Source organism: Podarcis melisellensis (assembly GCF_964234715.1).
Source record: "Podarcis melisellensis genome assembly, chromosome: 3".
Lineage (NCBI taxonomy): Eukaryota > Metazoa > Chordata > Lepidosauria > Squamata > Lacertidae > Podarcis > Podarcis melisellensis.
In genome coordinates this window covers 14,369,765-14,397,122 of record NC_138530.1, presented here as the reverse complement: position 1 = coordinate 14,397,122, position 27,358 = coordinate 14,369,765, and the positions used below count along the sequence as shown (strand labels likewise).

The 27,358-nt window shown below is 42.5% G+C and overlaps 1 protein-coding gene across 29 annotated transcripts in view; it reads right to left on the bottom strand.

The window, feature by feature from the left end:
- The window catches only part of NRXN1 (neurexin 1), a 981,700-nt gene that overhangs the window by 421,306 nt on the left and 533,036 nt on the right, over positions 1–27,358 (bottom strand). For all 29 annotated transcript variants that reach the window (XM_081903670.1, XM_081903681.1, XM_081903676.1 and 26 more), the window contains one exon: positions 21,673–21,792. In XM_081903670.1, coding sequence (XP_081759796.1) covers positions 21,673–21,792 — 120 coding nt within the window. The remainder of the gene's footprint in view (positions 1–21,672; positions 21,793–27,358) is intronic.

Here is a 27,358-nt window from a genome sequence, read left to right as displayed (position 1 = left end):
AAAATTGTGGGATGTTAACACGGAGCTTCTGAAAATACAGAGAAGTTATTCACAGCATCTGGGGAAATAGTTGCTGAGGCGCTACAGCCTACTTGCAGCTTCCATTTGATGGATAGAGTGTCTGCCAGTTAATTCTACATCTGGTCCACATATCGGCAGGAAATATATAGAGCATGTCTAAATTTTTTATTAACATGCAGTCAAGTGGCTGAAGACAGTATAGGAAGAGCAACTGTTGCTGTTGTTAAAACCTCCAAGCCATTTCTTTTTCTTTAGTGTGGCTATTCATATCATCTCCTGGAAGAGGATCTTTTAGATCCTTTAGGCAGATTTTGGAGGTTTATGGTCAGGGGCTACTGGCAAGGCTCTCACACATAAACTTTAGATAGAAGGAGATCTTGACACAACCTCTGTATACTTTATAATAAGTCTTCCCTTAATCTAGGGGAATACCACCACAAAATGAACACAGCCATGTCAACCATGTTGGGTGTCCCATCATGTGATTGATGAGCCTCCAACATGGACTATGGTCAAGGATGATGGGAGTTTCAGTTCACCAACATACAAAGGGCCACAAGTTTCACATCCCTGGTTTAGTTCCTGACTACAGTAAAACGGGATTGGAGAATGTATACTCTGGTTTGATTCCTTGAATGGCTTTATTGCATCTCCTTCTAATGAAATTATAACCTCTGATTATAATGAACCATAAAGGAGCTCCTCTCTTCTCAGTTGCAGGTAGATCTACACACTGCAGATTAATTTACTGTGATTTTATGCATGCATTGCCTAAATTCAAACCTGGATTGGGGGTGGGGAAAGCCAGCTTGCAAGCTGCAAATTACAGGTGTGAGCCACAATTTGCAAACACAAACTGCGCACAATAATATTTACTTTAGTGAATTGTGGCGCAGAAAGAAATAAGAAAACAAATTGCATTCTCACAGCCAGTGAATCCAATAGCTTTTCCAGTCACTGGAAAAGGCAGAAGCAACGTAACCGCTCTCAGGTTATGACTCCTTCATTTCCATCTCATAATCATATCCTTGGGAGTTGGCATTTCCATACCTTGAATGGGAGTCCACCATGGATTTGTGACTAAAGGGGTCCTTTTGTTGAAATGTCCTCCCTGCCACAAGGCATGAAGTGCTATTCCACAAGCAATTCCCATGTTGCTGTGATGGCATTCCAGTGACAATTGCATGGCTGGCAACTGCATAATTGGGTTTCCACCTTCATGGCCATGAAAGCATTACCCCAGGTATGAAAAACATAGAAAGCTGCCTTATATTGACTCAGATCACTGGCCCATCTAGCTCAGTATTGTCTCAGGAGTATTTTTTTTTGGGGGGGGAGGGAGGTTCTTTACAGATGGAGGGCCACATTTCTTAATGGATTCCAGGACCTACATATCAGTGGTAGGCAAAATTGGATGGAAGAAAGAATGTGGCACTTATATTTGTGCAGTAGGCTATATTCCAGCCATATAAAACACAGGTATTTACATGCATACACACACACACAAACACACACACAGTTTCCTCCTCCCTGAGGTTTCAGACAAGGTCTTTCTCAACCCTACCAAGAAATGCTGGGGGTTGAGCCAGGGACCTATGTGGGGGATCTATGTGCTCCATCACAGCACTATGACTCTTGTGTAAATCAAGCTCCCAAAGGGCTGGAGTCCATTTGAAATGGCCCCCATAGTATATACTATGGACTTGGAACTACAGTCAATCCTTGCTGCCCAGCAACTGTGCTTGCATGATACATATGCTTCCAAATGTTACATCTTCTGTGTGCACTCAAAACATCTTTGGTGCAGCACACAAAGGAATGAATGCACCAGTCTGTTTCCAGTCCATGGGCTTTTTGCCTGTTTTTCACATAAGTGCATCTCGTCAGGGCCCTCGAGGCACATGGCAACATATACAACAGTGCAGATCAAGATAGAGGGGAGGCAATATATGGTAAGACCAACAGCTGATATAGTAAAAAGCCAGCAACTTAAAAACAGTGCTATGGAAAAGCAGGTTCGGATGCAGACTCTCTTGGAAATTGTTGGGAATCTGTTAGGAATTTGTCCTCTTGGAATTTCCCCATATTCTGCGAAAGCACCACTAGCACTTCGCTCAGTTTGCACTCCTGATCTTGCATTCCAGGAAACGAATGAACCCTAAATTTCATTTTATTTCTCTCTCTTTCCTTGGCAATCAGTTAACTAAACCGCAAGTGAGCAGGATGAATATATATGTGCGGCGACATAACAAATTCAGGATGCCTTCCAAATAATACTACAAATAGGATTATGTTTCAAAAAAGCTGCAGCAGAGCCAACAGCATTGTTTGTGCCTTGTAGCAATGTTGTCTTCCCTCAATCATGCCAATTCCTAGCTGAATTTCAGGCATTGTCTTTAAAGACCAAGCCATTTTTTGCATGATAATTATTCGGAAGAGCCACCTCCATACATACAGCATGGAGAGAAGTTTCCCCACAAGCCTTGCCTCTTATTTTCAGACACAGAAAATGATGGGCTGGGGAGAAGTTGAGGGACTTGGATGCTGAGCTCCATTGTTTCATATCCACCAGGAGCCTCTTACAAACTTCATTGATCACACCTCAAACCTCCTCATGGATATGCTAAGACATGACTACAGAAGTAAACACAAATGATATTTTTTTTCTACTTGAAGCAACCAAAACATTTACTTTAGAGCAATTGGGTTCAAACTGTCCGCCTTGAGGGAACCCTTGGACTTGCCAGCAGAAGATATGGTGCCTACCTGCCTGCTTAAAAAGGATTCTGGGACATATTCTAGAGCCCACCAGAAACAGCAGCTTGCCTAATACATTGTCAGATTATCAGTTCATCTAGTTCAGTATTGTCTACTTTGGCCAGCAGTGTATGTTCAGGTTCAGACAGGAGATTTCTCCTGCCCTACTGGAAAGTACTAAGAACTTAACACAAATTCTTTTATATACAACACATGTGTTCTAATTGTGAATTTCGGCCTTTCCCTACAGTTCAAACTGCATAGCAGCCCATACAAATTGATTTCTAGGCCTGTCTGACATCACTGTCACATTGTGTAAAATTAAGGTGCTCAAGTGATCCAGAACACATTTAACATGACCCCAAAGTTGTGCATCACATAGTAGTTTACAAGCTGTCCTTCAGGCAGGTTTGTTCACCACGGCAGCTCTTCTTTGGAAAAGGTAGATCACCAAAGACTCCTAAGTAAGCTTAGCAGTCATGGAATAAGAGGAGTGGCCCTCTTATGGATCAGGGACTGGTTATGTAACATATTCTGGATATATCCCAAGCTGTCTCAAACTTTGTCTGCGCACCTCTGTTCTTTGTTCTGCACTCCTCATTATCCTGTGCATTCTTGGAGACCAGAGGGGAGGGGAGCTTGTCGCAGCAGGAGTGGGAGACACCCTGGATTCTTCAGCAGCCTCTTGATCCCACCCTCCTCTGCTTCAGCCTCGGAGTCTGTCACAGGTTCCTCCTGCTCACTAAACCCTGTTGCCTCTTCAGTATCCAGCACCTCCTCCCAATCTTATCCCTCTGACCTCTCCTCAGTGTTCCAAACCCAATCCCCTGGTTCTGAGTCTCCCACCTCTGGAAATTCCCCGGGGGGTTCCCCAACTGGCGCCTCTCCCCACTCGGTGTTGTCCAGATAGTCCCCAACAACCAGCAATACTTTCCAATGAAGTTTAATTATTTCACATTTTAGGTAGGTGTAAACAGGGCTTTTTAAAGCTGGAACTCAGCACCTCTCAGGTGGGCGCCAATGCCATTATAAGAGAACAAGGGAGGCGTTCATGATGAGTTCCGGCACCTCTTTTTTGCAGAAAAATAGCACTGGGTATAAACATTATTAATAGGAGAGAAAAAGGAGCAGCAAAAGTTTATGCCTATGCTTGAGGAGCAAAATGAGACACAGCACAGGATCACAGAACTGGAAGGGGGCTCATAGGTCATCTAACTCTCTGCTAATCAGGAAGTCCACAAATACTGCAACCCTGAAATGTGTTCATCCATCCTAATGAAAGAGAACCCAACATCTTCCAAGGCAGTCTGTTCCACCTTCAAACAACTTAGTGTTGCCTAATGTTTGGCCAAAAAACTCTTGCAGTTGGAACTTGGTGGTTCAGGTCACAGAAGCAACAGAAAACATACAGTGGTACCTCGGGTTAAGAATTTACCGTAATTCATTCTGGAGGTCCATTCTTAACCTGAAACTGTTCTTAAGGTACCACTTTAGCTAATGGGGCTTCCTGCTGCCACTGTGCCGCCGGAGCACAATTTCTGTTCTCATCCTGAAGCAAAGTTCTTAACCTGAGGTACTATTTCTGAGTCTGTAACCTGAAGCGTATGTAACCTGAAGCGTCTGTAACCCGAGGTACCACTGTACTCGCATTTTAATCATATCCCATTTTAACCACACACACCCTTGCAGGATAAGGCAAAGAGTAACACTGTGTGTGTGTGTATGTGTGTGTGCGTGTGTGTGTGTTTGTGTGTGTCCTAAGCAAAAAGGCTCCCTCCAGCTTTCCCATAACTAGAGCACTAGTTTCGGATTAATGTCACCTGGCTATTAAGTTTCGGGTAAGACACATTTCTCAGCATAGCGTACCCACGAGCCAAATGGGATTTAAAAAGCACAAAACGCTGTTATCTGAAAAGTACCCAAGATTAATAATATTACAAATACTGAAAGATGTCTACAAGGTAAAATTCCTCCTGCATTTAAGTAGCTGCTAAAATCTGCAAATGGAGACAGTCACATTTCTTCTTCTTCTGCAAAACACTACAAGGTAGCAGATTCCAAATCACCACAACATTAGCACATGATAGTCATACACAGATATCATCAGTGAACCACACAGGAAACCATCACTCTTGACCTTGCACGGACCGCAGAACCCATGCTTGGCCCTGGGATGGTCAGAGCAGGCAGGAAGAATGGAAATGAAGGCAGCAGATGGGTACACTTGAGAATAAACAATGTTATTTGCTTTTAATCAGCTCTTTCCACCCCAACAGAACAGAGGGCAGTTTGATATAGACAACAGCAGTAGTTGGATACACATGCCACAGCTGGATACCCTACATGTGCCCACCTGACCACCTGCCCGGACACTGAGGTCCAGTGCCGAGGGCCTTCTGGCAGTTCCCTCCCTGCAAGAAGTGAGGTAACAGGGAACCAGGCAGAGGGCCTTCTTGGTAGTGGCACCCGTCCTGTGGAATGCCCTCCATCAGATGTCAAAGAGAACAACTACCAGACTTTTAAAAGACATCTGAAGGCAGCCCTGTTTAGGGAGGCTTTTTAAATGTTTAGCAGACTATTGTATTTTAATATTTTGTTGGAAACTGCCCAGAGTGGCTGGGGAAACCCAGCCAGATGGGTGGGGTATAAATAAATAATAAATAATAAATAATAAATAATAAATAATAAATAATAAATAATAAATAATAAATAATAAATAAATAATAAATAAATAATAAATAATAAATAATAAATAATAAATAATAAATAATAAATAAATAATAAATAAATAATAAATAATAAATAAATAATAAATAAATAATAAATAAATAATAAATAATAAATAAATAAATAAATAATAAATAAATAATAAATAATAAATAAATAAGAAATAAGAAATAAATAATAAATAATAAATAATAAATAATATCGGCAGGATTGGCGCTGCTACATGATCCATACAATACCTGTTCCAATTTTATAATAATTTTGGAACCCCCTGCCTATTGAGATCAAACAGGCACCTTGTACTGTCTTAGGCTCTCACACAGTGCCTCCCTTATGGGCATTCTAAACAACATGGTACCCTCCATATATTTTTGAACTATAGCTCCCATCATCCCTGTCAAACTCAGGGAATTCTCTCCCTCCCCCAGTGAAAGCAAGAGCAGAGAAAAACAAGGGAGAGTTCTTGCTAAATATCACAGCGAGAGACAAAGGAATGCAGTCTGTCTCCCGTTAATGGCGTTGCTCCAGCTGAGCTCCTCCCGCCTCCTTACCTAACAACAGCATTTCCCCTTACAGTGGCTGCCAGGGACTAATTGTCTCAGAGTCCTTTGTTCTTGCACTCTCAACGAACGTCACGTTCTGGGAGAAGAGGGGTCAGAAATACTCTCCAGTGATAACGTTGTCAGCTGGCTGCTCTGGCTCTGCCTCATCCTTAGCTTCTTCCAACACCTCCCAACTCTTCTGTTCACCTGTCTCTGAGCTGCGACCTTCCTCAAACCACTGCTGTGATTCAATACTGCCTTCCTCTTTTCTTGAAGCTTTAGAGAGGGGGGGCGATCTCAAGCTTTGGGGAGATCTCCACCATTCCTCCTCAATATCATCCCCTTCAGTCCAGACCCTGACAATCCCTAACCATTGGGCTATGCTGGCTGGGTCAGATGGAAGCTGGATTTCAGAAAGATTATGGGAGGCACCATGTTGGCTGCCCCTGCCTTAAATCATGTTTTCTGCCATGTCTTCTGGTGCTTTTCTTTCTCGCAGGAATGTTGAACTGATACTTTTGAACCCTGGAGATTTCCCTTCCTCTGCATTGGATCTGGCTATGGTTTTTTTTTACATGGCTTATTCGTCTCCAACTATGTTAGCCCTAAACCTCCAGAAGTGTCACCCACTACCACCACCCACTCTTTGATCTTTCTTTTTTTTTTTTAAGTACTGTTTTTCACAAATTTCCTGCCAATTGCAGCATTATAAAAGATGGGCAACTAATGATCAATTTCTGAAAGATTACCAAGCTTAAATCCTCAAGACAAGACAGAATGGTACGAAGCATGTAATTTTATCCCTGGGACATCCATTTTATGTCATTAAAGCGCACTATATAAAAGTAACAAGTATACTGTAACAGCAGTTATTTTGCCGAGCACAAAGCTTACAGAATTTTAAAGAGAGCAGAAAAAGTACAAATGCCACACTATGAAACTCTTTATCATGTGGGGGCGGGGGGAGCCAAGATACAAAAACCAAACAAACCTCAAACAGTCTTTCATTTAGTGGTTAACAATCCTCCCCGCCCTTGGTACTTGCCAACAGACTGTTAGCATGCCAACTATTAGTACAACTTCATAGGTGGAGCTGGCAGTAGATCTGTGCACAAATCAACGAGAAGCCAAACGGGATTTAATGGCGAATTTTCCAAACATGTTCAGCGGATACTGTGCCCTGGGGATAGTCATATGCGAGTGCCTTTGAAAAGAAAGCTTTGTGCGACGGTTGGTAGCGTCTCATCAATTCAGCAGTGGGCTTTTCTACAGAGCTCATTGCTGTTTGCTGTTGCTCTGCGCACATAATAATTTAACAGGGATTCATTTACAAGCCTAGCGAGGGTCTGAGCAGAGAGTCTAAGATGCCTTGGGAGAGTTCCACAGTCAGGGCGCAGCCACCAAAAAGGCCCTGCCCCACGCCCCTGCCAATGCACCTTCCTCAGAAGGTGACCGGAACTGATGCACAGGCTCATGCATAAAGAGGTTGGACCTCCAATACAATGGGATCAAGTCCTTTAGGGCTTTGTAGGTAATAATATGCACCTTGAATCAGTCATGGGGATATTAGTAAGGAAGTCATTTATTATGTCTATTGGTAGGGGATCTGTGGCCCTCCAGATGTTCCCATCATCCCCTGCTATTGGTCATGCCGGCTGGTGACAAAGGAATCCTACAGTGTCTAGGCAACCATTGGTTCCCCACCCCAGGTCTAGATCAAGACTTGTCAACATGTGTGGGCAATAAACGGGAAGTTAAATGGTCTAGGTGACACAAGGAACCGTCAAAATCTGGTGTGAATGTTGACATTCACTTGAGAACATTGACAATTCCAGATTCAATCTGTGATCATTTGAAAACCAGCATTTATTTCCCTGCCTTTTGAACACACATATGCAATTGCAGAGAATCACATATTGGTGATGTTCAACATTCACCAGTCGACACAACCCTGAGCTCAGGTGTGGCATAGGATGGGCAATAGGTAAATGCCAGCATTTGCCACTCTTCACTGTAATGCATACACTTACAAACTCTAAGAGCCAAAACTCAGTTTTTAGAGAGCAGCTTTGAAGTTTCTAAACCCAGAGGAGAGGAAGCACAGCTGAGCTCAGCTTCCTGTCACTACAACTGTTTCGAATCCCCAAGCTGAGAAGGCTTACCTCTTCCTGCATGTTTTGCCACCACACCTGTATGCACTTTCCTACTAGACTTGCCCTACCATGCCTCCTGCAGGACGCTGCCTAGATTTCTGTTGAAACTCTAGATCTTAAACAGAAAAGTTCAAATGTTCCTCATTACTCCTTGAATACCTTTTTGAGGCCTCAAGTATTTATTTCAATTAACTTTCTTTTCTTTCTATTTTTTTGATAATGAATATTCCACTGCACCCAGTGCTTCCTAATTTGGTCATAGGCATTTGAAACAATCTCTCCTTGGCGTGGGGATGGAGGTGGGTGGAGTGGAAATGGAGTGGGGTGTAGAGAGGGAGATCCTGCTAAGAATGTTAATGCCAAGACCTGCCATTCAGGTTACAATTGGCTCTAATTGGCAATCCTAAAGCTGTAGAATTCTAATTTACCTGCAGCTGAGTGGCATTCAGAAAAGTAAGAAATGATTCCCTGCCTTTGAAAAAAAATAAAAATCAAGAAATTGCTTCCAGTCTGCTCCTTGCAACCTCGGGTTCATTGTGAAAGCATGGGGTGAGCATATACACCAAGAGGAGAATAGGTTTTTTGCTTTTTGAAAGTCTCTCTTTGCCCCCCACAAATCTGCACAGTGTAACTATCATGACTAAATTCAGATTTCCAGGCGCACACTGAGCTGACACATTTGTTTATGTGATTAGGTGCTTTATAACCTGTTACCAGAAAGCATAAATATTAATGGACAGTGGTTATCCCACACTACTGAAACAGAGCACATAGCACTTCTCAGAAAACAGGAGCATTAAAAGTTAATCAGTCCATACTGGACATTTCTAATGCATTTCAAACAAGAGTTATTTGGGTGTTATGTGTCAATAGCAATCAGAATGCACTTTCTCTGAAAGGGAACATGAGGATTGCCCTGTTAGATCAGATGAAATGTTTGTCCAGGGCAACACAGGATGGGACCTGGGGATTTCTTTTCACTGGGCTGATCTCCATTCTGGATGAGTAAGGGATGAATTAAGTGTCCCATTGGCAATTTTCCTTTTTTGCCAGAATCCTCTGGCCTTCCTATGCAGAACTACTGGCTTCTGGTTGGCCATTTGAGACTGTGCAGTTCACGGTCGTTCACAGAATTTTACGACGCCTTGCGCAGAAATTTAAGCACACGTCTTTAAAGATTCCTTAAGAGTTTTATGACTGCCGCAAGATTTATGGGGGACGTTGGAGTGAAAAGCACACATGGCGGCTCTCTCCACAAAATGCTGGAGTGGATTACTGCGGCTTCCCTTTGTGCCTTGGCAGCAAGACAATCAAGACTAGAATTACAGGCTGGCTGCCACCTGCCAGCTCAGAGAACTAAAACATGTGCGGTGGCTGCATACGAAAACAAGGGAGTCTTGCACCGAAAAGAAAGTAAATGAGTGTTAAGGCATAGGAACACACTCCCACCCCCAGGACAGTCCATCCTAAGCTAGGCTCTTTCTCCCATGTTCCAAATGAGTGAACTTTCACCATGGTATCTTTTAACTGGCTTGGAAACACAGATACACACACACACACACACACACACACCCTGCCCGGTCAGCCTAACCCAACAGCTTAGATGAACCCTGCATGAGAAGGCAAGGTGCCTAACCTGAGCAGGCTAGCATGAAATCCCAGCCTGGGATTTCTATATGGTTTCTCTCAAAGCAATCAATACACTTCTTCTACCGACAAGAAAACAAAAGCAGGGGCAGAATATGGTCACGGCAGCAGCTTTCTATGCGAGGGGGTAAAAAAATGATGCAGAAAGATATGTGCAGATGATAGCTTTTTGATGTCTCTGAGGCATAGCTGTCAACTTTTCCCTTTTCTTACAAGGAATCCTATTCAGAATAAGGGAATTTCCCTTAAAAAAAGGAAACATTGACAGCTATGCTCTAAGGCAGCACTGGAGACCTCTCTTTGCTTATAGGTCACTTGCTCAGGTTTGAGAACACAAGAAGTTTCCTTACACCAGGTCACGATATTGGTCCATCTCCTTCAGTATTGTAGATCCTCACAGTCACAAGGTTGTGTATAGGGTTCCTTGGTGAAAACATTAGTTCCACACAGAAATGTGAAGCAGGAGGAACTCAACTTCCCTCTCTTGCGAGGGTGCAATTAGTGCCAGCATTGTCCGTTAAGAGTTTGGGTGTAATCTTTGACACCTCCCTTTCCATGGAGGCGCAGATTGCAGCTATAACAAAGGTGGCATTTTTTCATCTCTGCCAAGCTAAGCAGTTGGTTCTTTACCTCTCTCGCCCTGACCTAGCCACTGTGATCCATGCAACGGTCACTTCCAGACTGGATTATTGTAACTCACTCTACGTGGGGCTGCCCTTGAGACTGACCCAGAAACTCCAGCGGGCGCAGAATGCCACGGCAAGACTCCTTACGGGGTCCTCGCTGCGAGATCACATTCACCCGGTGCTATACCAGCTGCACTGGTTCCCGGTGGAGTACAGGATCAGGTTTAAGGTGCTGGTTTTAACCTTTAAAGCCCTATACGGCCTAGGACCCTCGTACCTACGGGACCGCCTCTCCTGGTATGCTCCACAGAGGAACTTACGGTCTTCAAACAAAAACATCTTGAAGGTCCTGGGCCACAGGGAGGTTTGGCTGGCCTCAACCAGAGCCAGGGCTTTTTTGGCTGTGGCTCCGATCTGGTGGAACGCTCTGTCACAAGAGACTAGGGCCCTGCAGGACTTGACATCTTTCCGCAGGGCCTGCAAGACAGAGCTGTTCCACCAGGCCTTTGGTCAGGGCACAACCTGACTCCCTCCTTTGGCAATCTTCACAGAACTCTAGCCCAATGGTTGCCATCAATTTGATTTGAATTAATTTTATAATGAAATGATTTTAGAATGTTGTACTATTTTATTGTTGTTAGCCGCCCTGAGCCCGGCTTCGGCTGGGGAGGGCAGGATATAAATAAAATTTATTATTTATTATTATTATTAACTTGGTTGCATGCCACAAAATCTTAGAGGAAAATGCTAGAGTGGATTATGCAATGGAGTATGGGGCATCCCAAGTATTCCTGAAAAATAACCAGTTGTGGTCTGAAACACAAGTGCAGGAAACAGCTCCACCCCCATTGCTGTCTCCCTGCTGGACACCCCCTTGAGTACTGATCACAGGACGCAGAATTAATGGGGAACTGAACAGGGAACACTTCCCACGGCGCTGCTGTTCTGCTTGTTTTTGTGCTTCAGGCTTTTTACGGTAAATATTATTTGGAGGCCAACAGTTGGTATGTTGTTGCTGCTGCTCCGCCGAATTTGTTTATGACTGTAATTTATTTTTATATGATGCTTTATTGTTTTAATACTTATTGTACGGGGTATGTATTTTTATGGGGTTGTTTTGTTGCCCACCCTGGAATGCAAATGGATAAAGGATAACAACAGCTACTCCAAAGTAAGTCCAAATGAATCCAGTGGGGTTTGAGCGCAAGAAAGAAAGTGCACAACAGACCGCATCTTAAACCAGTTCCCAGCAATTTGGATCAACAGTGCTATACACAGATTAGGCAAATGTGCTGCCGCGAATTTGTGCTCCAGTAATTGGTACAAGCATTGATAGACTCTGTCACCCACTCTGTTGTCTGACATACTGTATGTCTTGCAGGAAGAAAGGCTAATCTTGCCTGAAAATGTTGTCCCTCAGCCCTGTGCATTTGTCGAGTTTGCAAAGGAAACATTATTTTTTTTAGAGAAGGCTGGTTATCCCAGCAAAGCTACATTAAGTAGCTCAAATTAAATATCTGTACTAATAGTAGATTTCAGCAGTGAGTCAGGGCCGTCAGGAGGAGAAAGGCTTTAGGATACAATCATGGTGTGGTGGGGTGGAAAAAGAAATGGAATTATGCTTACTGTCTTAAAGCTCTTTCGTGTAACTGGTAGGCAAAATGGCCAGGATTCATTGGCACAGAAATTAAAATTGCTTACGAATTTGGAGTGCAAACTATCGGGATTTGATCTGCAACACCACTACTGATTGAGCAAAGCCAAAACATTTTTCTTCTGCTGCTTCTCCATTATTCCTGGTAGCACATTCAATTATGGAGATACTATCATTTTGAATATATATTTTTTCTGCCATAAAGCCTCTCTCCCTTAGGGATTTATAGAAAGAGGGCTATTAAATGTGCCATCCTCTTTCTCTACTCTTCTCTCTCTCTCTCTTTTTTCCAAAAAGAAAGAAAATGCAAAAGCTGAACAGATCCAGGGAGTAAAATTTACGATGCAAAGAAGTGATATTTTTATTCCCAAGGAAATGACAAATGGCAAAAGATCGAGACAAATAGAATATTCATCTCAAGCGTGTCAATAGAACTAACTTCGATGAAGGGCAGGTATGGAGCACAGGCCTGGAATTTAAGGTTGTTTATTCTGCCACAAGGGGAGAAGAAAGTTATTCAAGTCAAGAAAGAGAGATGGCAAAAGCTTTCTTTACTGGTTTGCAATAACAGTGAAAAAAGTATTTAAAAATATTTTAGCAAATTCCGTACTAGGATTTATTAGGAAAGGGATTGAAAATAAAGTGACCTGCATCAATAGAACACCTTTATATAAAAAAATCTGTGCTGTGTGGCCGCAGTGTACAACTCTGAACACCCTATTGCAATATGGTTATCACAGAAATGGAGGTGTCCAAAATAGCCCCCATGAGGATTTAGAAGGTCCTAGAGGACCTTCCCTAGGAAAAAACTAAATTGTTTTCAATTAAAAGGATGGGGGAGATGACAAAGGAGGGGGAAATAAGTTATCTATTCTCACAGTGTCCAGCCATATGCCTATGGGAAGCCCAGGGTGCAACAGCAGTCTCCCTACTTGCAGCTTTTAGAACATGCCAGAAATTCTTTTTTTTTTTTTTTAAGGCTGTGCAATGGTGAACTACAAGGCACACATCCAGAGTGGCCCTCAGATGCAGGGTTGCCATGGACAATCAAACAGGTGCTGAAAGGCAACTTTAAAGTAGGACTGTTGCCTCTGTGCCACACTTCCTGAGGGCATCTGGTCAGTCCCTGTAGGCCACCAGATCCCTACAGCTAGTGGCATAGGGTGGGTGGCACCCGGGCCAGGGCAAGGCTTGTGCCCCAAGTGGACTGCAGAACTGGGATGGAGGAACTCACCCCAGCCCCAAAGGTCGGGCTCAGGCACAGCTTGCTTCCCCACAGAACCATTTGTGTCTCGGGCCACAGTCCCTCTGCTCCCCATGCTACACCACTGCCTGCAGGGCCTCTGAAAAGGCTGGGATGTCAAAAGCCATACAACGTCTAAATGCAATCAGGACAGAACCACCAAAATAATCTTCATAAAGATTTAGGAATTTGTTCTCTCCAGATATGTAATGGAAAGGTTTTTTATTTTTATTTTCGATTTCTCACACATACTCTCTCTGTGTGTAGTAGGTCTGAGCATGTCATGATTTAAAAACAAAAAAGTAAACATAATAAGACCCCAAGTCCACTTTAATCATTCGTATGATTCCCTGCAGAGGATGAGAGAAAATGGTTGTTTTTTTCAACAGTCTTTTTCCTTTTACCAGTTTGGTGCAATAGAGCACTCACTCCGAGCCTGGCCCACGATTCCAGTTACATAATTACTGCCTCTTGAGAAACAACCACAATTACTGCAAAGCTATTCTTGCCAATCTGGAGCTTCACAAATCATAGAGCTCCACTGAGACTAGATGCACATCAGACACAAATGCCCTTCAAGAACACTTGGGGAGGGACTGTGTGTAGGATCATTTGATAAATTAAAAAAAAAATCATTACTGAAAGAAACACCAATCAGAGAGAGATGGAAATGAATGGTAGCTAAATGATGCCTAAGAGAGGAGTGCAAGAAGCTGTATTATACCACCTCAATCTGTTTGCCTCTTCAGCTTGGTATCGTCTAGTCTGACTGACAGAGGTCTTTCCTACATCCTGCTAGCCACTCACTTCGCAAGTCACTTTAGTCCACATTTTGTGAAAAAATAGCAGCATAACAACAACAACAACAACAACCCCCTTTTGGTGAACATACCAGGGATTCAACCTGTGTCCCTTTGAATGCACGGCATGCATTCTGCTGCTGAGCTATGGTTTGTTCCCTGGAGAGATGTGGAGGTCCAAGCCTGCCTATGATCAAGTTCTCTAATCAGAGAGCTTTCCTATCTAGATTTGTGTTGACTAGTTACACTTCGCTCAGTAATGAATCAAATACATTCTGAGATACCCAAAGGCACTCTTTCCTTTATTATTCTTCCTTAACCTATCCCAGGGTAAGCCTTGACCCTGAAAATTCATTTTAAGGGAGTTTGTGCAGTTTCCCTGTAGACTGCTCTGTATATCTATAAGCTGAATGAAGGATTTTTCCTCACTATGTGGCAGTCAACTAACTTGTTCTGTCAGCGCAAGGATTTCCACTTGCACAGTGGACTCTGTTCTGGTTCCCCAACCCTCCTGAGCAGATTTTGGGAAGGTGTGGAGCGCATGAGGGGAGAACATTCCATCACACAAATGTAAACCCTTGAGCTGATGGAATGAGTTAGTTGGAAACTGCCCATGGAAGTTGATCACAAATCAATGGTGGGCACATATTGTATTGCATAGTACATGCAAGGCATCTTATTGATCCTCTCTGCAGATCTTCTGCCTCCACATAAAAGCATAAGGAGACCCTGCTGGATCAGGCCAATGGCCATCTAGTCCAGCATCCTATTCTCTCAGTGGCCAACTGGATGCTTGTGTGAAGCCCACAAGCAGATTCGAGCACAAGAGCACTCTCCCCTCTGGTGGTTTCCAGCAACTGGCATTCAGAAGCCATGCTGCCTCCAACTGTAGATGTATAGCACAGCCACCTTGGTGTCAGGAGTGCATGCAGGAGCCAGGCCCTGTGACCAGTAGGATTTCACAGGATTGGGGCCTTCCTAAGTTTGTTCTGAAGAGACAAGGTGCAGCCGCAAAGGTGAGGCCGATTGGTAACTCACAGCACCTGGGGGCAAGAGCCGGGAAAGGATATAAGGTCAGCATTTCCCTTCAGCTCTGGGCCACAGCAACACGTTTCCTGCCTTGCTGCATTTGGCTCCTTGACTCCTTGCTTCCTGACCCTCAGACCCTTGACTTTGTGACCCTTGCTTCCTGACCCTCGGACCCTTGGCTTCTTGACTCCTGGCTCTCTGACCCTTGGACTCCTGCCCTCACCCCACCATTTTGCCCCCAGTCCCGACGTCCTCAGCCGGGACTTTGGCTCCGACCATGACACACGGCTAGCAGCCATCAATAGTCCTCTCTTTCATTCATGATTTTGTCTAATCCACCTGTGTGCTACCCCTGCCCCCATGGGTTTGCCACATGCCTTAGAACCTTGATTATGCAGGATTCAAAATTTTGCAAAGATATGAGTAAAGGAGACTCCCCTGCTTCAGGCATTCAGCCCCCAATGCATGGCGGGAGGGAGGGAGGGTTCTCAATAAATGGCCAACACCTCACACTCCCCCTCACATTATTCTGACTGTGTGAGAGGTGAACGACTGAAGAGGCTTTGTAAAATGAATGTAGAAGGGGCAACTGAAAGCAGAGTGTATGCCCCAGAAGGCTATGTGCCCAAGATGATAAAAGAACTCACACTTGTTTAATGCGTGCCCTTGCGCAAGCAGGTGTGCAACGTGAGATGCACAATTAGGGGGGGGATTGGCTAGGGAAATCAGCTTCTGCACATGCAACAGTTTCTATGGCTGCAGTCTGATACTCCTCACACAAAGATTTCATGCATATGTTGGAGCTGTCTCTGTCAGATGGCTTCGTTAGGGGAAACTATGAAGTAGGTGAGAGTCATGGCTGCAGTTATGTAACTGAATTCCAAGGACATGTTCTGTCAGGTGCACTACTGATTCTTGTCATTCTTTAAGAACATATCGGGGAAAGGAGCTGGATGTATGACGAACCACAAGCTCATCATGTATAAGAGAACAGTGCACTGCAATATCTGCCACAGGATGGATTCAAAGAAAAGACCTTCACATTACACACTCCCACCAAAACTCCTTATTTGCACCAAGTTAAATTTAAGCACATTGGGATGAAGTCAGGCTATGTTAGATGCAAAAATTCATAATGGCAGAAGCAGCCCCATTAATTTCACTGGAACTAAGCAGAAGCAGCTTTGTCTGGATGTGGCCCATTTGGTGAGATCTAGAGTGCTTTCTTTTCAAATGGAAGGCATTTCCAAGCACAATTCAAAGTGTTGGTGCTGACCTTTAAAGCCCTAAATGGCCTTGGCCTTGTATTCCTGAAAGAGCATCTCCGCTCCATCACTTAGCCCGGACACTGAGGTCCTCCTCTGAGGGTCTTCTGCTGGTTCCCTCACTGTGAGAAGTGAGGTTACAGGAAGCCAGGCAGAGGGCCTTCTCAGTAGTGGTGCCCACCCTGTGGAAGGTCCTCCCATCAGATGTCAAGTAATTAAGCAACTATACTACTTTTAGAAGACATCTGAAGGCAGCCCTGTTTAGGGAAGGTTTTAATGTTTGTGTTTTAATATTCAATTGGGAGCTGTCCAGAGTGGCTGGGGAAACCCAGCCAGATGGGCAGGGCATAAATAGTAAAGTATTATTATTATTATTATTATTATTATTATTATTATTATTATTATTATTGAATTCTTCTTCACGCAGGACAGCAGCTTCCATTTTTTGAGACACAAGTCTCTCATACCTCCTCTAGTTTGGCTCTAGATTTTCTAATGACAGGAGAAAGCGATGAGGCTGCACCACAATCTTGCACACAAGACTGAACCTTTGTAGGAAGTGACCGCTTTAACAACAGTTGTCACTTTCCATGCCATGGTGACAAAACTTTGGGCTTGTTCACACATTACACTGGACACAGGTACTAGCTGTTTCTGCACATCTGCAGGTGATCATGTAAAAGAGTGCGTAGCTGCTGATTTGCATAGTTCCAACTATTTGTGTACACTGACAGTACATTCATTGAACTTAGTATGTGAACACATCTTGAATGTTACAAATAAGACACTACGTTTCTGGATATAACAACATCTGGGAACCTTAGCGTTGGGAAGAGTAGAGAGGAACATTTGATACAGAGGCTCTAATTTTGGGTCAGGATCATTTTCCAACCCTGTGCTTACAGAAAAGCTGGCTGCTTTGGCGGGAGAACAGCTCAAACTACCAAAAGACCTGCTGTTACTAATACTTAGGAAGTTCCTAAAGTTTTTTTCCCCTAGTTCAGAGAAGTCAGAACAGCCATCCATTTGTAAGAGTAATCATTAAGTGTCCTTTTTGCAGAGTTTCCTATATAATCCTCGTTCTTGGGAACATTTTCCCCCTACCAGTTGTCTTTGTACTGAACAATATAACACCTTCTATTATGTCACACCTCCTAAAAATTGCAGCCCTGCATCTACAAGTGCCTTATTATCATCAGAGAAAAGAAAAGGCAACCTCTGTGCCATCTGAGGCCAAAACAATCTTGCATTGTTTCCCTTGCAAAGAATGGGAAGTAGGACATGCCTGGTCTTTGCAATTATCAAGGTTAGCAAGTTTACAGGTGAATGCATGCTGATCAGGCTTGGGGTCAGCAGGTGGTCTTCATGGACAGGTTACCAAGGATGTCAGGATAAACTGCATTGCTCTGGGTGCATTTTTGACCATTACAATGAAGGCTGCAAGTAGGGAGACTGATGTTGCACCCGGGGCTTCCCATAGGCATATGGCTGGACACTGTGAGAATAGATAACTTATTTTCCCCTCCTTTGTCATCTCCCCCATCCTTTTAATTGAAAACAATTTAGTTTTTTCCTAGGGAAGGTCCTCTAGGACCTTCTAAATACTCATGGGGGCCATTTTGGACACCTCCATTTCTGTGATAACCATTTTGCAATAGGGCGTTCAGAGTTGTACACTGCGGCCTTGTTGGTGCTCTATGGAGGAAGGCTATCTGGTGTTAATGAATGGAGTTTTTTTCCATCGATTGCCACCATCCTCTTTCTAGTAAGTCCCATGTTTTGGATCAGCTGCAGTTTGCAAGGTGGAGTGCTCACTATTTTATCACAAGGAAGCAGTGTTTTGAAGCGGTTTTTCTTTGCAAAGGACTTTGATATGTGGTGAGCAGAATTTGGTGGATAAAAGTGTCCAGGGCCCCCTCCACAAAACAAGGATTCTCAAGCCTTGTTGTTAAGATACGAAAGCTCCGTCCACTGTTGTGTTTGCTCTCCACGAGGAGAACCCACGCTGAAAATGCCATCATCACATAAAACAAAAGAGATCCTTATAAAAGCCACTGGGATGTGCAAACATGGCATTAGGGTTTAGCTTCATGGTTATGTCTTATTCTGACTCTAATATTTTATGCCAAAAGAAAACATATTTTCAACCACTCTTCACATGCATATGTGAAACAATGTTATGTTTCCACACAAGTCCTTGCACAATATTTCAGTGTTTTAGTTTTTAACAATTTGCACTTACTCCTTTCTGCACTGAAACATTTTCATTATCTTATATATTTTAACCCTTGAAACAATGTAACTACAAAGCCCATGATGCAGTCTGACCACAAGAAAAGCATGCATCTATGAAAGCACTTGGGCTCTTAAATTAAAGTGACCAACTGATCATATTGAGTCATATTGTCAGCCAATGTTCAAATCAGCAGATTGATATGCCACAGAATTTTGGCAGTCAATCTGAACTGCGAAATTCAAAACACCGTTGAGTTGGCCTCACACATTATTTCATGTAGGCCTATGCCAGGCAAAACGCTGGCTTTGTGAAAGACTTTCACTTTGAGACAAATGCCAGCAATCTGGATGCTGAGCGGCTACTTCTTAACTACAATAATTATTTTTATGAAATAAGTAGGTTATCATCTTTCATAAACTGCTCCCAGTCTTTTAGCATTTTTTTTAATCTTCAGCACCACAGGAATCAGATATATAAGTGTGTGTGTGTAATCTCAGCACAGATATCTCTCAACCATTACATTAACATTGTTCATGTTCACAGTTTTTGCCCATGTTCTCTGCAATGGAAATTAAGGGCAGAAATAATCCAAATCTCAGAGGGAGGAATCAAACGAAAGCTAGAGGTGGCATAAATGCCAAGCCTCCATGAATTGAGGTCACATTGGTTGGCACAGTGGAAACAACAACTTGAGTACAGTAATTTGTGCAAGTTTGATGCACTCTCTTAAGCCCAGTTTGTTGGGGAGTAAACAGAGATAAGCCACCAGACAAGGTTTCTTGTGATCCATTGAAAAATACACAGGATTTCTCTATGGAATAAGTTTGCTTTTTTAACCAGAGGTCCATCTTAAAACACCACCAGAATCCTTTGTCCTGTTAGTTCCCAGAAATATGCTTTAGCAGTCACTCACTCCAATCCATTGAAATCACTGTGTTTTTCCTACAGTTTTTGGTGTACGAATTTCAAAACATGTGTGCTTGGGGAGAAAGATCATATTGGTAAACTGGTAATGGATGCAAAACAAAATGCTAATGTCATGAAGCAGTGAGACCTCAGGGTAATTTTCAACTCCTGAGAAATGCCAAATGGTGTGTTGGCACTGCTAGAGCAGAGAAGAAGAAGAACCCAAACATGCTTCATGAGCTGATTAGAGGTCCACACCAACAGCACAACCCTAAATATTTTAATGCAGAAGTAAATGCCTCATTGTTCATCTGGGTTTACTCTAGTGTATGTGTGCATAAGATTGCAGCCTTAAGAAGCTAGGTTGACAACTGGTATTCCCATCCTTCCTGGTGGCTGCTGAAGTATAGCTCAAGTCAATATAGTTCTTAACACCAACGCTAAGCTGCTTCTACAGCAGGGTCAGGGAAGGTCTGGCCCTCCAAATGTTGGTGAATTTCAACTCCCATCACCACAGATTATTGGCTATGTTAGCTGTGGCCAATGGGAGTTGGAATCCAACAACATTTGGAGGGTCACAGGCCCCTCATCCTTTTTTCTATAGGTTATTTTAAAAGTGGAATATGCAGTTCAAAAGGATTACTATAACTCTGAGCTGGTATCTTGCGAATTCTGTATCAGAAATCTGTAAGGATTGCAGCTACTACACCAAATGTGCTCCAGCGTCATATCACTGAAACTCACCTGAAAACACTTTACAATAAAGTATACTCTACAATCAGACAAATGCCAAGCAAAACACAAAACAAAACAACAAAACAATCACTCTTCATACTTATAAATAATAATAATAATATTTGCAAACTGGATTTTCTCTGACCAATGCAAAACAGAAGCATAGAGGATAATGAAGTGAATTTGAAAGACAAACAAACCAAACAGAAAACTATAGAAGCCTGTGTGGTTTTCTTTCGAAGCCTCCTTCCCAATTCACTCAGTTTCCTCTTAATAATGTGGGAATAAATTTTAGGCAGAGCTGTTATATCATCCCTTTCAGGCAAAAAGGGGTTTGAACTGCACTTAGAGATGCCTGCACTTTACAAAGACAAGAGAGCAATTTTCAGTAAAGATGACGCAGATCAGTTTTCATGAGCTTATTCAAACATTCAGACAAGTTCACACTTCCTCAGCTCCCCATGTGGTTGTATATACAGGTATACACAAGAAAGAGAAAATTTGTGAGAACTGAGCAATACAGACAGGGCCACTGATGGCATCGCTATGGCTGCAATTGTGGGAACAACCGTCAGCTTCCCACATGGAGCCTTTCTCCACCTGAAGTCTCTATCACAAAACAACAGCATGATCCTCTCACCATGGTCCATTCAGATACTCTCCCACCAGGGGTTAACAAACTGAGTTTCACCATGTGGTGCAGAAGTGGTGGGTACTTTGGCCAAATCATCCTATGGCACATCTCAGATGTTTCCAGAAAACCCAAAGCGATCTCTCGTCTCTGCAGGGTTATGCGATCGGTAAGTGATACCAGCACTTATTCAGATGACATTTAAGCAAAGTAAAAACCCTGTGTTATCACTATTTGACAGAGCATTTCATGTCTCCTAAAGCAGCTTGACGCAGGAAGGTAATGAGGGTTGTCAACTGTTTCACAGTAATTACAAGCCTCGTGATATAATGTTACAAAATTACAATATATCTTAAGAAGATGAGAATTTCTCTCCACCCCCCAAAAAATGTCCAAGATAAAAGAAGAGAGAGTGAATATATATATATATCCATGCATAACATGTAATATTCAAACATGTGCATTAGACGGAAATTCCAGCATCATATTTCCGAAGTCTCCCCACACGTCACGTTCTGGTGGGCAATTCCTAACGCACTGCTTCCTTTGAACATTTTTTAGAAAATAATCTTTGCAGAGTTTGCCAGTTCAATTAACTATATAAGGTTAAAATAATGGACCATTTCAGACACTTGCTCCCAATGCCTTAGAGCCTTTAAGACTTGTAGCCAGATAGAAAGAGAGTCTCTAAAGTACTCACGGTCATTACACAGCGTTCCACTGAAAGAGGTCATGCTACAGTCACAGCTGAACCCATCCCATTGCTGCAAGCAGACTCCTTGGTTTGCACACGAGTCCTCTTGACATGTCGTGCTGGGGCCTAACAAGAATACACACAGAAAAATAAAACTTGGGCTTTTGTCTTTCATTGCGACTGCATTTTCCATTGGATCACATAGGGTAGTTGCCAACATCTCACATGTAAAAGAGCAAACCAAGAAAAAGAACCAATAGCAGGATTGGCCATATGCATTTATATATATATTTTAAAAAACCTTTTATGAATAGGCATATGGCCTTTGGTTTGTTAACACAGAGGGGCACAAAGAGATGAGCTCATTCAGAAATATGACCAAAGTAGAGAGTTAACTCAAGCAAAATGAGTTGTCATAAACATTGCTTTTGCAACATTTCATTTCATTGCGGCATCTTTTGTTATCTCTGTCCAGCATGATGCGTTCTGTACGGTACAGTGGAAAACAGAATCTAAAACTAAATAATCATCATAAAATTAAAAATAACTTAGAGGGGAAAAAGTGCTGCCATCTCCAAGCAATGATTTGATGAAAAGCTATGCCTGTAGAAAATCAAGGAACGTTTGGGTTGGCTTCTTTATTTATTTAAAAATCTATATATTGTGTATCGATTTATTAGCAGGAATGTTGGCAAGTATCTTTGCACATGCTTCAAATTATCTCATGCAGGGTTTCTCATTTTATTAAATATATATACACTATAATTATATATATATGGGGGGAGGGATCCGCCAATTAACGCACCAGCATGCTCAAAAGTGACATACACGTGAGAAACAAAGCTATTCTATTTCTAGAGATCATAAACCAGACCACTAGGGGAAAAATAAAGAAAAGAATTGAAAGAAAAAGGCATGATCAAAGCACTAAAGCAATCACTATACAGATAGACACAAGACTGAAAGCCTTTGTGCAGAATATCCTGTAAGAGGAAGGTTCCTGCTTCATTATTTTTTTTGGAAGGGGAAGAGTGGAAAAATCCGATGCAACATTACACACACCAGTGCAGATGTGGCCGATGGCTCCCAATGCGTATTATGGGTTTCAGTCTTGCTTAATATACACAAGGGCTATCTACCTTGCAAATCAGCTTTCATCAATGCAACTTTGCCAGCAAAATAAAAAAAAGCAAAATATATTAAATGTTAGTAAGCAAATATCAAAATGGCAGCAAACACAGAAAGACCGTTCAGAGACAAAAGTGCATGCTGCTCTTAAAATTGAAAAGAAAGTCCATGTAATGCAAATAAATTAATACTAATAGACATAAATCTCCAGGCAAGCCAAAATGAGAATGCAGTAATTTGCCAGCATTTACTACAAATATAATGGTTAATTGAGCTGATGACATGTAATGAAGGAGAATTAAAAGCACTCCTTTCTATACGATAGATGTGAATGCATTAGCAAAGTGAATGCATGGTTTAATCCTGACTAGCCATTTGTCATGTTCATACACAGTCAGTTCAGTCATTAGCACATTATCTTCTTCGATCTTCCTCTTCACTAGGCCTTCTGCTGGAATTGACAGAATTAGGACTGAAATTTACATCAAGAACCACTTATTGCTCTTCAGTCACAGATGCACTTGCATTGCTCCCACAATGCACTGGGCCAAGGTCGGAAGAGAAGGGTTACATTTTTCATTCATTTCTCTTTCCAGTCAGATGCTATTCCATGTTCCTGCGTGCAGGTTCCTTGGGTGACTTTTAATGAAATGGTCCATGAGAAGGCACTTACCAACCCAATCCAGTATATACCCAAGTGCTCAATTTTAGGTAATGTCATCTCTGGCAGTTGGGAAGTATGCCAGGAAGTCATCCAATTAGTTAAGTAGACACAGCATTTAAGTGCCTGAAACCAAGCCAGGGTCGTCAGCAGCTTTATAGGATCAGATGTAAAACTATTGTCCTTTAGAATCATCTGACCCCTGCTGGACGGGAGGTGCATCACCACCACAGCACCTTAACATGGTTGCTCAATCAGTCCTTGTTGCTAGGTAGTTGTGTTTGTGTGTGTGTGTTTTTTTTTTATTTTAAGTGAGAGGTGGAATAGCATGCCTTGGTGAACGAAAACCAGTGCGTTCACTGGATCTACACAAAGATCAGCAAATGCTATATCAGTTGTGTGAGTGCACCACCATATTGTTGAAGCCTAATAAGGGTAAACCCACAATGGAAGTTAGGCAGAAATAGGCATGGCTGTGATCCAAAGTGGGCAGTATAAGCAGAGGGCCAACAGGAAAAGGTTGAGCAGCAATTCCAAAGCTCAGGGATTGGAATACAAAGCAAAAGTGACCAGTGGCATTTCCTTCAGTACCCTGGACAGTTCCCAGGAAAGACAATCTTTGCTCCAACAAATGCTGAATACTAATTAACCACTGCCTTATGGTTCCAGCCCCAGCCCCTTCCTAGATGCCACATATATTCTTAAAGAGGCACACCACAAATTCTGGTGCCTGACCCTTGGTTGCTTCTTCAGCAGCCATACTGCCTGCAGTGGTGAGCAGGTTAGGCATGTTGGGTCATTGAGGCTGCAGATTCTGGTCTCTCATTGGCGCTTCAGTCTCTGAGAGTCTTTGTTTTAGGGTCTCATTTCTGGAGGTCTTAGATTCAGGTGCTCCTTTGGCTACTGACTCAGCTATCCCCTCTCCCTCTCAATCAGCGTCCAAGTCACAACTGGTAGTCTGTGTTTTGTCACATGGATCCCAAAGCAAGCTGCTCTTACTTTCCATTTACCACACCAAAACTCAATCTGCTTTGGGGGCCTTTCTGATGAGGGAGTAAAAGAGGCTGAGATCAGGGCTAGGCATAGAGAGAAGTAGTAACACATTGCTAATTTTGATCTATGTCACACTTTCCATGGGTCAATCAATCAATCAATCAATCAATCAATCTACTACCCTTCATTTGAATATCTCAGGGCAGTTCACATGATAAAAATATTAAACTCATGTTCCCAACATCCCAGTTTGGTTGTGCGAACAGGACTGATTATCTAAGCCACTGACCAGTATTCCATTACTTTAACATCTTGGACAAGTAGAACATGTGATATTTAAGGATTTGGCCATTACATCATTAACTGGCTATTTTAATGCCAAGATCTAATAACTTAAACTGTACAACACCTTATGCCCCCTCTCTCACCAACATTAGAAAGTGTTATTTAGACTCTTTGCAAAATAAAGTGAAATTACCTTTAGGTGCTTGGATGTTGTACATTTATGCATTTATTTACACATTTGCTATTCAATGTTAATCATCAAATTAAAATTAGAAAGGGGTAAAAGAAGAACAGGCATACGTAAGAGAGAAAATCTGGAACAGGCTGGTTTGGGTTTTCTCAGGGTTTATCTGTTTGAGCTTAGTTAATCAAGTGATATCTTAAATCTCTCATGAACTTTCACACAGGTGGGGAGGGGATCCTTTTAGCTTGGTGGGTCATGAACTGGCCATGTCATTGTGATTTTATGTTTTCACAATTTACTTTGCATTACAAAGTACTCTGCACAGTGCTGGTGTCAAGTGTGTAGATTTTATCAAGAATATGTTTTAAAATGCTTATCATAGGCCTGACAAAATATTTCCAATACATCTACAGATTTAACAATACAATAAGCAGTATTATTGGTGCTGCCCAAATGCCCCAGGAACAAAAATGCATTTGCCTGGCAAACAACATTATTACAAAGCGTCAAGTGGGACTCTCAGGGGAGAACATTCTAGAAACTGGGGGCTACTACAAAGAAGGCCTGCTCTCTCACTGCCACCCTCCTTTGGAGGTATCATGCAGAGAAGGGCCTTGTATGATGATCTCAGAGTCCAGGGAGATTCATATATGGAAAAGCAGTTCTTAATTTAAAACTGAATCTACTATATCAATAAAATCTCCGTATGACAGAGGTATGATTAATTGGGTTGCTTCTGTCTCTTTGCCTGTATCCAAATAATATTGTTTTTCAGGGAGAGCAAAATGGCTAGTTTATTGGGTTTAACTGAGGGACTGAGTCATGTCACTCTTTTTCTCACCTCATGTTGGAAATAAATGTGGAAACTGATCTTTTGGAAGGGCCAAACACATGTGTTCAACTGGCCCATCAACATCATGCTTTTGAACTTTGCCAGGTACATGACAGCAAAAAGCGGTTGGAGAAAAAGGTGAGGATGTAAATGCAATAAAAACATTTTTAAAATGTGGGGATGGTATCTATGTTGAGAAATCTATGTAAATGCAATAAAAACATTTTTTTAAATGTGGGAATGGTTTCTATGTTGAGAAATTCTATGGCCTCAAACTAGAAACCAAATTGCACATTACTGCCCAATTCCTATGTATTCTGCTACGTCCTTCAAACGTTAGATTAAAGCTTTAATGTGGAAAAGTTAAAGCAGAGCACTGATGTGCTGGGGATGCAAACTCCACAAATGCAATTTGGGATAGTGAGGATCCTCTGCCATGGACATTCAACCCATTTTGGTCTTGGCTGATGTGGAAGGGAGGGAAAGTTAACCCAACACAGCACCTTGACTTTCCCTGGAAATTTGACCCTTTCCATCACAAGTGACCTGGCCCTCTAAACTGCTTCTTTTTTTGGGGGGGGGGGGAAACACCAGTCTTGATCCAAACCCAGTTCTGTTTTTCTTTGGGTATAAACCTTTCATCTACACAATCCCCCATTAAATCAATAGGACTTCCTTCATTCTACATTTGTACTGAAGTGTAAGGTTTTGAAACTTTGGCCAGTTTTGTTATTCTGAAATGTTTTTAGAAAGCTTGTGCAGTTGATGAGCCTTCAAGTCACAAATAGCCCATCAAACTCATACCGTAGCCTGCTAGGTTTGGGAAAATCTCCATGTCTCTGTAGTCACCAGCAGAGAGCAAAGCCATGAGAAGAAGAGAAGAAGAAGAGTTTGGATTTGATATCCCGCCTTTCACTCCCTTTAAGGAGTCTCAAAGCGGCTAACATTCTCCTTTCCCTTCCTCCCCCACAACAAATACTCTGTGAGGTGAGTGGGGCTGAGAGACTTCAAGGAAGTGTGACTGGCCCAAGGTCACCCAGCAGCTGCATGTGGAGGAGCAGAGACGAGAACCCGGTTCCCCAGATTACAAGACTACCGCCCCAGATTACAAGACTACCGCTCTCAACCACTGGCTCATTCCAGAATGAGATTTATCAAGCTCCTGGTCGGCCAACATATGTGGCTGGTGGGTCGAGCTGTCGCTTTGAATGCTGCAGGTTAGGCAGTAGGAATACTGGCCAACAGAACATAGGTACAGGAGCATAGCTTTTAAAAAAGCCTTGAACCTAGCCTGAGACCCTGCTAAACACTAACATCTCATGCAAACAGACAACCTGTGCTAAAAAAAGAGAAAGCAATGTGCATCTCAATTCAATTAGCTAATTTATACACTAACTATCATCTAAGCACCGTGATGATGTAAAGTACTGCACGGGAGCTAATTATCACAACAATTAATTAAAATACGACACAAACAAAACGGAGACATGCAAATCAGCTTGTTGGTGGCGAAGAACAGACTCTGCCGATTATATTCAAGAAGATAAGTTAATGTTCTCAGGTTCAATTTGTGTTTTGTGCCATCAGCGAACGTTTCTCCCACAATGGC